Source organism: Peromyscus leucopus, chromosome 3 (assembly GCF_004664715.2).
Source record: "Peromyscus leucopus breed LL Stock chromosome 3, UCI_PerLeu_2.1, whole genome shotgun sequence".
Taxonomy (NCBI): Eukaryota; Metazoa; Chordata; class Mammalia; order Rodentia; family Cricetidae; genus Peromyscus; species Peromyscus leucopus.
Window position 1 is genome coordinate 126,581,419 of NC_051065.1, and position 12,557 is coordinate 126,593,975.

At 43.1% G+C, this 12,557-nt stretch overlaps 2 protein-coding genes across 16 annotated transcripts in view; both read right to left on the reverse strand.

Moving 5' to 3' along the window:
• Positions 1-1,157: 1,157 nt before the first annotated feature.
• Positions 1,158-3,377, reverse strand: Rep15 (RAB15 effector protein). Its single transcript, XM_028891666.2, has one exon. The coding sequence runs from the start codon at positions 2,852-2,854 to the stop codon at positions 2,156-2,158; it is 699 nt and encodes a 232-aa protein (XP_028747499.1). The 5' UTR covers positions 2,855-3,377; the 3' UTR covers positions 1,158-2,155.
• Positions 3,378-3,506: 129 nt separating this feature from the next.
• The window catches only part of Ppfibp1 (PPFIA binding protein 1), a 152,190-nt gene continuing 143,139 nt past the window's right edge, over positions 3,507-12,557 (reverse strand). For all 15 annotated transcript variants that reach the window (XM_028891653.2, XM_037203976.1, XM_037203974.1 and 12 more), the window contains 6 exons: positions 9,609-9,731; positions 8,991-9,116; positions 7,831-8,019; positions 5,900-6,079; positions 5,480-5,545; positions 3,507-5,360 (listed from right to left, as the gene is read on the reverse strand). In XM_028891653.2, coding sequence (XP_028747486.1) covers positions 5,274-5,360; positions 5,480-5,545; positions 5,900-6,079; positions 7,831-8,019; positions 8,991-9,116; positions 9,609-9,731 — 771 coding nt within the window. In that variant the 3' untranslated portion in view covers positions 3,507-5,273. The remainder of the gene's footprint in view (positions 5,361-5,479; positions 5,546-5,899; positions 6,080-7,830; positions 8,020-8,990; positions 9,117-9,608; positions 9,732-12,557) is intronic.

A 12,557-nucleotide genomic window follows, 5' to 3' on the forward strand; every position in this document is an offset into this window, starting at 1 on the left:
TGGTGCTCAGCTCTTTCTCCTTTTTATTCAGTCTAAGGCCCCCAGGCCATGGGATGGTGCTGCCCACGTTCACCATGGTTCTTCCAAACTCCTACCCACATCCAGAGATGTATTTCCTTGGAAATTCTAAAGCCAGCTAAGTTAACTATTTGTGGTTAACCATCATCACAAATACCATGCCACCAGAGAGAGAAATGAAGCTATCAGCATTCCCTATTCCTTAGTGTTCATTTTTTTTGCAGTGCTGGGAGATGAAGGCCTTTTGTACGTTAGGCAAGCAATCTACCATTGAACTTTATCCTCAGCCCTATCTTACTTTGTTTAACGTTAAATTGATAAGTAATCGTGTGCATTGCTACTCGTTTACTGCAATATTAAACACTGCATCTCGTTCCAATTTCCAGAATACGACTGGCTTCTAGTTCTTCCTCATTCTAACTTCCTTAAGGAGAGGGCTTTGGCTGAATCCATGTTTCAAGGATGGAAAAGAAAGGTGGAAAAGGCTGTGTACTCATTTCTTCCCTGAAGTAAAAAGGTGCCACAGGGATTACAAAACTTTTCCCCCGGCTTTCCCCAGGACTTGTCTGAGTGACCACTCCTAACAGGAAGGGCTTAGGGGCTTGCAAGGTGTATTCACATTTGAACACAAGGCTCAGTGGATAGAAAATAAGAGCGGGCTCTGTAGGCTTTGCCCATACTGAAGTAACATCTGTCTGTGCTCTCTGCACATCCTGTGTGCTGGGCATGAGAGAGACTCAGTGGGGCTGGATTAGTGCTAAACACCGAAGACTCTGGATTTCGGATCATCAATAGCAGCATTACAAAATCAGGGGTTGTCATCTTTGGGTTGTTTGTTTTCAACACAGGACTTCTCGGTGTAGTTTTGGTGCCTGTCCTGGAACTCACTTTGTACACCAGACTGGCCTCGAACTCACAGAGATCCGCCTACCTCTGCCTCCTGAGTGCTGGGATTAAATGTATGTACCACCACTGCCCAACCACATCTTTGTTTTGTTATGAATTTGTGGGAATTTTCCTGCCTCAACCTCTGGAGTACAGGTATAGGTCACACCCTTCCCACTTCCTTCATCCTTAACCTTTGAATGGAAAACACAGAAGGCATTAGGATTCTGGAAGAAACCAAATGGCACATCTCAGAAGTTTAACAGAAAAAAAGACATTTATACAGTGGGATGGAGGCAGGAATGGGACAAAGCAAAAAGGATCACCAAAGTACCCTGGGAAGTGAAAATGGCCTGTTGAGAAGGATGGAGTCAGAGGAAGGCCGATTAGATAGGCACTGTTGGCAACCCACTGACTATTTACAACTGGATGCCCGAGTCCCAGAATCGGGTAGAAAGGGCTGGAGTCAATGGAGGGAGAAACATGCAACTTGAGAAAATCCAGCTCATGGATTAAGTAACAGCTCATGCCTTGGGAATTACATACATCTTTGATTTGACAAATAGAAACAAATGTCTATTTCTTATTAGAGCCTTATGCACAAATTATGAAAATATATTCAAATCAGTGGGCCCAACATGAGGTTCAATAAATAATGGCCATTATTCTTTGTAATGTTAAGCCTAGGTAAGACTTTTAAGCAAAGATGACTGTTCTGTTTGAAAACACATTCCTTATTGTAATTACAGATATTGTAACAAGGAATTCTTTCAGGGATGACATAGTAAATCATGGGTGAAACTAACACTCAATTGAATCCTAAGTTAAATCCTTTGAAAGTCCTTTATGTAGAGTTGCTGGGAAGGAGCATGAGTGGAGGTGAGGCTCAGAGGACCAGCCGTGGGAAGACTGGCACCCCAAATGTCCTTTCACTTGCTCAGTAGTTGCTCCCCCAACAATAGCAATAACATTTTATGCTTGTGACTATAAGACTAGTTCAAAGACAACTTCTGTTTTGCAAATCAAAATTTATGTATAACTTTATCATTTTCTCCCCCAATTTTTTATTTTTGAATAAACAAAGACTAGGTTTCCTCAAACACAGCTGGAGGGTTTTTTCCTTTCCATAATTGTGACACTAACAAGTTTTGACCCAAGTAATCACTTTCAGTCAATGTGGGGGGGTTAACCCCATCCTGTGTTTTTTTTTTTCTGTTTTATCTTACATACCAGTCACAGCAATATGTCCAGTTTAGAGAATGCTAATATAAACCTTGCCCATGTCACTCAGCCCATCTCTTTTACTCAGACAGTTTCCCAGCAGCTCCTTGATGGAGACACAATCTTCCGTCTCCAGCACAAACTGTTCCACAGCCCTGCGTCCTGACAGATGGCTCTCTACCATCCCATTTGTGACACTCTCCAGAACAACACCTCTGATGGCTTTAGGCTTTCCAGGCACACTGAAGACGATAAACAGGCCCAAACAGTCCTCTCCCACCAAGTTACAGAACTCTGCCAGCTTATCAAACCTGCCTTTTTTCCAAGACTCCTCTCCCCTTGATGAACAGGAGTTGGGGTCCCTCAGAGGAAGGGGAGAGGACATCCTCAAGGTCTGCACTGCCACCTGAAGCCGTATTTGCTTCTCAGGTCCCCAGAAGGTCCAAATCCAGTCTGCTCCAAACAGCAAGGCCTGGTGCTTGGTCATCTTGGTGGTGGTGAGCCACTCATCAGCCCCTCTTTCCTGGCAGAAAGCGATGAAGTGGACGAGGAAGATTTCGCTCAGTGTACTTGCTGCAAGGCCGAGTCTGCTCAGTGGATACTCAAATCCCAGGTACTCCCTCACCTTCTGTGCTGCGTGGGCAACAGCTGTGCTGACCACCTCACACATGGCGAGAACCTCCTGGCTGTCCTTTGGAGCAGCCACCTGCTGCGAGACCTTTTGCCCCATGTCGCCCTGCACCAGTAGATGCTCCTCTTAGCTATCAGACATGTGACTGTCGCCTGGAATTGCTTCTTTTTCAGAGGGGATATCCTTCACCAAAGCCAAGTCTGTTAAGACTGTCACCAGCTTCCTAATGTCACAGCTTCTTTGGCGTGGCTAGCCAACAGACCTGGTTGGACAAACATGTGAGGGAGGGCTTCCTGTTTGTCAACTGGGTGTGTGGTGCTCAAACAGATTCCTGCTGCCTGTCAAGTGACAGAGGACAATTTCACACAGAACACCTGTTCCTCTCCAGGTTATGGACAAGTTACTTCTGATCTTTGATAAATTTTCCTAGATGTGGTTCCTTTGTCCAAAAAACAGTCAAATGAAAACAGCATGTGAGTGTGCAGGCTGGAGTTGTGCAGCCTGTTACTCCACACAGTGTCTCCACGTTTGCAAGTCACTTCTGCCTGACTTCATCCCCCAAGTATGTTTCTCATGTTTCCTTTTATACATACTTAAGGAGAGATCTCAGTTTGTTTGTGATTCATGCTGTGAACTCAACTCAAACAAACATATGCAAGTTTACATACAAGAGCCTGTTTTTCTACCAGAAACCAAGCCTTTGTTATTCTGAACAAATAACATCAAATAATGACAATTTAAAACACAAGGCAATTATCAATTGACTTTATGTCCTTTCATAAGGTAATGCCAACAGTGCATAATACTTTTGTAAATAAAATATATAATCAAAAGTTTTTAATTTTATCACATATCATCAGTTGTTACATTGTCCTTAATAAAGAATATTTGGCATCTGTTAACAGTCTGCTCATATTTTCAACCAGATTCTAATATCAAATTGAGCTTTTCAAATGGTGATATTTATTCATATTTAACTAAAACCCCAATACAGGAAGAAGCCAATATAGTCATCAAATCATGAATGGGAGCATTCAAAGGAACTCACTGTTAGCATCAGATAATTTTAGTTAGAAATAAAGAATAGTAGCTGGGTGGTGGTGACGCATGCCTTTAATCCCAGCACTCAGGAGGCAGAGGCAAGTGGATCTCTCTGAAATCAAGGCCAGCCTGGTCTATAGAGGGAGTTCCAGGACAAGCTCCAAAGCTACACAGAGAAATCCTGTCTCGAAAAACCAAAAAAAGAAAGAAAGAGCAGTGTTACAAACTTCACAATGAACAGCTTCATAACCTGCTGAGCATATAAAAGGAATACAGTTGACATTTAGAAATGGTTATCACCAAGTCTATTACCATAGACTGAACTGCCCACCTGTACCCCAGTGTGTGAGCTCCTGTCTGTAGACAGTGTGTATAGCCCTGAATGAAAAACAGATTGTCTCCAACACTGCTAAAAACACACATATACACATGCCATAGGAACAGCTGCTTTCAGCTTTCTACCTTCTTTACAAAGGGCTTTTGGGCCTTGTATTACAGAAAACATGAGCAATAAGCTATTGGACAGAAAAACCATTAGAAAGCATTCTGCAGCTTCAGAGTGTTTGGATCCTTATTGAAATAACATGACGCCCCATCAGTTGACACTCGACATGGCTAGGCAGACTCCTTAGTTCAATGTAATGGTGTATTTAGCAAAGAAGAAAATAAGAAACTGAATAAGTAAAGGCTCTGTTTTTGGTTTTTCCAAAGTCATTCTAACAAAAAACTTTTCTGAGGGGAATATGAGTGCATCCAGAGGATCCATTATAAAGCCAATGGAGTCAAAATTCAAGCTGAAGCTTCTAAGCTGCTCTGCAATTTTGTGGGAATCAAAGAAGTAAAAGTCTGAATGATTAACACTGTTAAAATTTATCAATGGAGGGAAAAAGAGGACTCTGATATCTTCAGGAATCAGCTGGTATATAAAAATTGAGAACACTGGGTTTCTTTGTTTTTAATATGACCCTTTGATTCTTGTGTCACAAAATAAAAGTTCTGTTTTCTATATACTGTATATATACACATATTTAGAAAAATATATAAAAATAAGACAGTCAGAGGCAAGTGGAGGTGCAGCTGGCATTTAGCGGCACCAAATGTGGTGAGCACTTGGATCTGGAGAGCAGCATGTTCAGCTTAGACGGCTGCCGTGAACACTGATGTGGCCAAACCCTCCATCCTGGATGTGAATATAGCATTCTGGTAAAATACCCAACCTTGAATGCAACACTTTAAATAGAATATATCACAGACTTTACATTAAATAGAGGCAGAGCAAGCATACTTCTGTTCCCCAGTGTCTCATTGTTCTCAGCATCTTCAGAACTGGCACCGTTCCCCTGCACTACAGTTCCACTTCTGAGTGAGCAGAAGTCGGAACAATAAACAGTGCACAACCTGTCACCTGTTGTACATGCTATTTGAAAAACAACTGGAAAACGACACCCGTGCTCCTGGTACTCATCCAGGTGCTCTGTCAAACGTTGGAGTCTTCATCTGTGATGCTGGCACTGGGGGAGCGGGCAGCAAAATCTTTAAACATGTCGTCTTCCTTTAACATGTGCTGGAAAACAAGGAGAGCCAAGTTACACACTGAGTCCTGAGCTCAGCACCACACACCTGCCAACAGGCAAGTGGGTGTTTGTGGCTTTGGATACTTTTAGACTAACATTTTCAACTTACTGTGAGATTGTTGATGCCTTCGGAAAATGCACCTATCTGTCTCACTGTCCCTTCTGAATCTTCCATCTGTCAAGAACAAGCCAAAATGTGACAAAGTCATTTGTACAATTTCAAAACTGCAGACGAATGAATGAAAGTACAAAGAACGTAAGTGGCACTGAATGCAGCAGGGGCAGCAGGGACAGCAGGGGCAGCGGGGGCAGCGGGGCTTCTGTGCCTCAGCTTCCCCTGAAAACACTTTCAAAGTCTTAAGTCAGTACCAACAAGAAAGCGTGCCAAGTGCTTAGGACAGGACCAGGAAGTAGGCGGCAAGCTGTAGGTATTCAGAATACTTCACTATTTTTATTTTCAGGCATGCGAAGACAGCAAACTCCGTGAGGGACAGTGTGCAAAGCTTCCGTGGCACATCTGAGGACTTACCTGCTCTAACCGATCTAAATCATCCTCTTCATACAGGCGCATGTCCAAGCCAGCTCTCAACCCCTTCTGGGAGCTACTCCCCGATGCCTGGCCCAGGTCCATTGGACAAACATATTCCTCTCCGTCTTCATGCTTCTTCTTCCTCAGATTCCCAAAGTTGCTAAAGGTCAGTTTCTTTGGCTTTAAAAGCAAACAAAGAAACCCAGAAATTTGATAAAACTCCTATGACAAAGCACTAATAACATGTATGAGTTAATTATTCACTTCATCTCACAAAGGAAACAACTTGGATGATCAAATTATCACAAGAAGGCCAGAAGTATTCTGGACACACAAGCAATACATAAATGATCTTGATATAACTCTCAAAAGGTGCGTCTCACTGTTATGCCACAGGCTGGACACGTCAAAATCCTTTGTTTAGATTAGACAGGACTTCACACAATAGACTGCCTTACAGGGATGAGTCAAACTTTGCAAGGCTATTTAATCTAAGATCAGTAAAAGACAGTGGTCCTAACTGGTCTAGCGGCACAGGCCTGCTGGCAGTCACAGCTACTTGGGAGCTGAGGCAGGAGAATCACAGGCTGACTCAAAAATTAAAAAAAAAAAAAAAAAAAAAAAAAAATTAACAGGAGGGCAGACTGGAGTGTGTAGGTCATGGTAGAGCACTTGCCCAATACGATTAAGACCCTAGGTTCAATCTGAAGTTGGATGGAGAAGAGGGAAGGAAGAGGGAGGAAGGGATGGCAGATGATAAAGCTGTGACTACTTTGTTTGCCTGTTCTGCTTCGTAGTAAGACTGGTGAGTGGTAAAGGAGTTCGCACTCCTGGAGAGAAAGTGTCTACTGACCTTTAGGAGAGAAACTTCACCTTAGTCACTACACAGACCCCAAGGAGAAAGGAATCCAAAGCAGACAGGGTAAAACCAAACAAAGAAAGCTTGGCATATGTTTCTGGGAGAACTTATAAGTTGTCTTCACATCAAGGATGTAGAAATAACACATACAGACAAGTTAATGTAGGACTAACTCAAAAAAAGGAAAAGTAGTCTTCTGTAACCCACACACCCTGGTAAGTAAAAAACACTCCAGGGTCTTTATGCTTAGCTCAGACCAACCCTGGATTTGTAATCCTCCTGCCTCAGCCTCTTGTATGCTGGGATGACAGGCAGGTATAACAACCCCTGGTTTTGACTCTCTCCTTAAGATTTTTCTGACTTATAAACCAAACAAGCTGAATATGTGTAAGGAGAAACCTTCCTAATATGTACAAGGAGAAAACTTCCTACTATGTGCAAGGAGAAGCTGTCCTAATATGTGCATGGAGAAACTGTCCCAATATGTGCAAGGAGAAATTTTCCCAATATGTGCATGGAGAAACCTCCTAACACATGCAAGGAGAAGCTGTCCTAATATGTGCATGGAGAAACTGTCCCAATATGTGCAAGGAGAAACTGCCCTAATATGTACAAGGAGAAACCTTCCTAATACATGCAAGGAGAAACCTTCCTAACATGTGCAAGGAGAAACCTTTCTATTTACTTATTAGCAGCACTGGAGACCAACCCCAGGCCTCATACCTACCAGGCATGTGTTCACCACACAGTTATTCCCACCCTAAGTTCCCCTCTTATACCTATTTACCAACAGGAAAGTGAAACCATTGCAATGGTAAATTGCGCCCAAGTCATAGTCCTGAGGTTTCACAATACACTGACGACAGAAGCCAACATCGTCTTTAATTCTAATATAAATGACTTCAGCAGAAAATTTCAAATATGCAGTCCCTTAATTGCTCTTGAAATTCATAAATATGTGTGTGTATAGACTTTTAAACTCATTAATAAAACTGAGTAAATCTTAAAAAATGGAATAATGGAGCCTCTGCAAACATCACACACTGATTAAATGCCACAAACTTGAACCAACCTTCACTTTGGCAGTAGCTGTTAGCAGTACATAATCTGGTAACTCCATGGCATCTCGCTTCTGGTGCTGGGCCTCAGCACCAATCAGAAGGTTGAAATGGGTGGCCAAATGTCTACGCAACAAGGTTTTATTTGGTGGAATGTTCAATAACTGAGCCATAGTTTCCACATTAAAACGAGGCTCAAGAACCTGTAAGAAAAACTGGGGTTGGTAAAGGTAAAAGGCACCACAGGTCATACATAGCTGTAGTGAAGTACTTCACTGTCTGCAGAAGCACAGCTGAGGGCGTGGGCTTCCAGTTTTTAAGATTTATTTATTTGTTTTGTGTAAAAGCATTCGCCTACATGCATGTATGAATACCACATGTGTACAGTGCCCAGAGGCTAGAAGAAGGTGTCAGATCCTCTGGAACTGGGGTCACAGATGGCCACTGGCCACCATGTGGGTGCTGGGAACTGAACCCAGGTCCTCTGCAAGAGTAGCCAGTGCTCTGAGCTGCCTCTCCAGCCTGCACTCATCACCGTGCCTGAGTCAGTGGGCAAACTGGTGGTGCAACCCAGGCTTCCGTGGCAGCAGTCTGTCTGTCTACAACGCCGCCGCCGCCTCGGAAAGCCACCACGGAACACTGACGTGCAGAAATACAGCCTGTGTCTGCACAGGAGTTTAAAAGCCACGATCATGTGAGAGATGGCTGCTGCATGTCATTCAATACTAAAGAGCAGTGAAAAGAAACGGGCATACACCTAGTTTAGAGAAAGACACTAACGATGTAGTATCCAAGAGAGATCCAGCGTAAACACAGGAGGGCTGGGACCAGTCACCTCAGGATCACTAAATACAGGATGAGTGTCCCTTCCCACAATGTTGGAACCAGCATTTAGATTCTGGAATATCAGCATGAAGTAATGATTTCTCTTGGGGGTGGGACTGAGTGGCAACACAGATTTACTTATGCTTTGTACACGCACAGCCTCGTGATAACTTGATGCCATTCTTCTAGTACACAAGACCTGGTCCACGACGTATAATTTTCCACTTGTGATGTGGAAGCACCAAAGTCACAGGTTTTAAAGCAATGTAGATTTCAGATCAAGACTGCTCACCCTTTGAACTAAAGGAAACCAAGCAAGCAGTCAATTTCAAACTAAAGAGAGCTTTACCATGAGCCCTCCATGGACACCACTGCCTCTGAGATTGGGGGCATATTCCGCCAAGTCCACGGAGCGTAGCCACTCCATCACACGATGATTGGTCCATTGCTGAACCTCAGATGGGGTGATGCTGTTCTGTGAAAACAAACACATAGTATACTTCAGATGCTGATGGCAGGACTGAGATACTAAACCTACACATGCAGTCTACAGGTCTGGCCTGGAAAGCAACTATCTGGTGTCCCATGAACTATTCAAAGAAAAGGCAAAACAAGTGTTTGCTAATTTGACTGCTCTTTGAAAGAACACAGATTCAAGCTTTTTTTCTGCAGTAGTAAGAAAGGATAAAGAAAATATCTACGGTGACATTTTACTCTGTGGGCTGAGGTGGCTGGCGGTAAAAAGTACAGCCATGAACAGGAGGACGCAGAGAAACAACCCGTGGCCTCAGTGACTCAGTAGGATCTTCATGGGAGTAACAGGGAGGGACACAAGAAAGCAAAGCCCACGAAGTCAGCGAGACAGGATCTAGGCTAAGGAAACCAGCTCTCTCTGCAGCTTCCAAGAAGAGCTTTCACACACAGACTGTCAAGTTCATGTGTGCAAGCTTCCTGTCTGAAACGCTACCTCGTCAGATGGCCGCCTCCGCAGGCAGTTTGGCTCGAAGTTGTTGATCCTCAGGACTTGGATGGCCCTTTTGATACTGAGGTGGTGCAGCACACTCACAACCTTCAGGGACAGCAGGTCATCCTGCAGGAGAAGTGAGGAGCTCATGGTGCTGGCCCACAACAGGAGGCCCGGACTCCCTGGGGAATCTCAGGACTCTGCTTGTGATTTCAGGTTTCATTTAGTAACAGAACCCCTTTTCTGTTCTCCACAAATCCTTCCCTAGAACCTCAAATTCATATTTTTCCCCAAATCTGCTACCTCTTTCTGATTCTTGCTGATGCTCTGACAGGACAGCGTCATACCAGGGCTCTGAAAGGCACCCACTGGTCACTACACATGATGACCTGCCATTTATTAGGGGCAGGGAGGGGCAGTCTCTTTGCAGCCAGGCTAGCCTCAACTCAAGATCCCCCTGCCTCCACCTCAAGAGCAGCTGAGATTAAGTGCTGTGGTGCTGGGCCTCGAGGAATTCCTGTTTCCTCCTTAGTCCCAAGAACTCGCTCTGCAAGCAAAGTAGACACTCAAACACCTGAAGGTCGGCAGCCACATAGCCCTGCCTTTCTCTCAGCAGACCACTGAGCCAGAACGTTCACTTAGGATCAAGCTTCCTGGCCTGCAAAGTTCCCAGTCTGAGTTATTTGCTTCACCTAGCAGACATGGTGACTGTTGGAAAAATCATGTCCCTCAGTGCAAGGTGTGGGTAATAGTAAAAGAGAAAAGAGATTAAGACTTTTAAGTTTCAACATATTACCAATCAACTTTTTAAAGGAAACTCTTTGGACAGTCTGAGGCCCTGAAGAGCAATTTCAAACATGCCCAACACACCTAAACAAATTATTTCAGCAGTAGGTGATTTCAGGGCAGTGCCGAGATAAATCTTCTAAACACACCCAGAGAATAAGCAGAGGGCTGCCCATGTAGGCACACAGCATATCTTACTGATAACACATTTCTTGTGAAAAAAAAAGTCAAAGAAATTAACTTACTATAAAACTGTTTTTAAGAGTAAAAATAAAAAGTTAGTGGTTTATCCTTGAGGCTACTAAGCAAAAATTATTTCCTAAATTTTTGTAGGATTAATTTATTAAAATTAGTATCTTATGATAAATTAGAAAAAGCATTTAACATATTTTAATCTAAAATTACGATACTCATTCCAAACATTTCAAGTATAGGCTACTTTCATTTAACTAAAGTCTATCAAATTAGGAAATATCTAAATATATACTTCTGAAAATATATCTGAAGAATTTTTACAAGGATTGCTTTCATTTAGAACCCTTTTTAAAGGGCTGGAGAGATGGCTCAGAGGTTAAGAGTACTAGTGGCTCTTCCAGAGGTGGCTCACAACCATCTGTAATGAGATCTGGTGCCCTCTTCTAGTGTGCAAGCATACACACAGAACACTGTGTACATTATAAATAAAATCTCCTAAAACAAAACAAAACAAAAAAACCCTTTTAAGTCTGGGCATTGTAGTGCATGCCTGTAATCCCAGCACTCAGAAGTCAGAGGCAGGCAGATCTCTGTGAGTTCCAAGACAGCCAGAAGCTACACAGTGAGATCCCGTTCCAAAAAAACAAAAAATAGAAAAAGCAAATATATAAATATTTTAAAATAATTTTAAACTTAAACAAGGATTTCTAGATAGTATAGAGTTCTATGTACATTTTACAGTTTCTCCTGATAGTTACATTTTATGAAAGTGTGGCACACATCAAAATTAAGAAACTAACAAAGATAAAACAAAGTACAGGTTTCATTCAGCTTTTGCTAATTTTAGGGCTTACTTGTTATTATCACTAGTGCATGTGTACGCGTATATGGAAGGACTCAAGCACACACGTGGAGACTAGAGGACAGCTTTGCAGAGCCAGTTCTCGCTGCCCACCTTTCTATGGGTCACAGGGTTTCCACGGGTCACAGGGACAGGACTCGGGTCATCTAGCTAACATGGCATGCGCTGTAACCTGCCCAGCCATCTCACTGGCTCCCAGATTGGCCTTTTACTTCCTGGTTTTTGCCAGTTTCCCAGCCAGATCCTTTTTCTGTTCCTGGAGCCAATGCAGGGGACCACATTCTAAGAGGGACTTTTGACTTGGGACTCACAGATCACACCTTCCTGGGTGACTCAGTATCGTTCAGGCATGAAGATCCTGTACGTGCTTCCTGTGGTTTTCAAGTATGAAGTTGCTCAAATTCCCATGGATGTGACCCATCACACCCATGGGCATGGACAGAGGCAAGACAAAAGTCACTCTATTTGTCCCAGGTGGAACAGTGAGCCTGGGTTTAAATTCTCTCTGACACCCTACCACTCAGTAACTAAGGGAACCTCTCAATTCCTTGTTTCCTCATCTTAAGGATGGAGATGATAATAACACTAACTTAAAGGTTTATCTGAGAATTGAGCATCCAGGAATACGTGGTTAAAAAAAGACGGTGACGATAAAACGTGCCAGACTCATTAGGGCTGTTCATGCAAGGTCATGTGATGTTCCCACCAAGCTGGAAAGTTCAATGATAAAAGAACACAAACCCTATGAGCTGAGCTCAAATTTCTTTCACAGTGAGAAATCTTTATGGACTTACCAGGTTGATTTCCACTTATTTAACAAAGATAACAGCTATGGGGCTGCCTAGTTTACAAAATGCTCTTCAAATAAAAGTATCTGGTGTAAAACATTAATCCTACTATGGAGTCTAGAACAAGGTTCTGGAATCCATCTCCCCGCTGCTCTAAGTAGGGAATGGTCTTTCTATACACTGGCTGGAAGACTAGAAATATCCAATGAGAAGGAAGTTGTGCCAAGGCCTCCTCTCACCTTCACCCCAGTGACTCTCGCCTCATGAGACAGATCTGAAGTGAGAAGCATTTCAGGAAACAGCAATGTAAAGGAAGGCAAA

What these genes read in the sequence shown, in the direction of transcription:
- Rep15 (XM_028891666.2), bottom strand. Translation starts at nt 2,854, where the DNA reads ATGGGGCAAAAGGTCTCGCAGCAGGTGGCTGCTCCAAAGGACAGCCAG.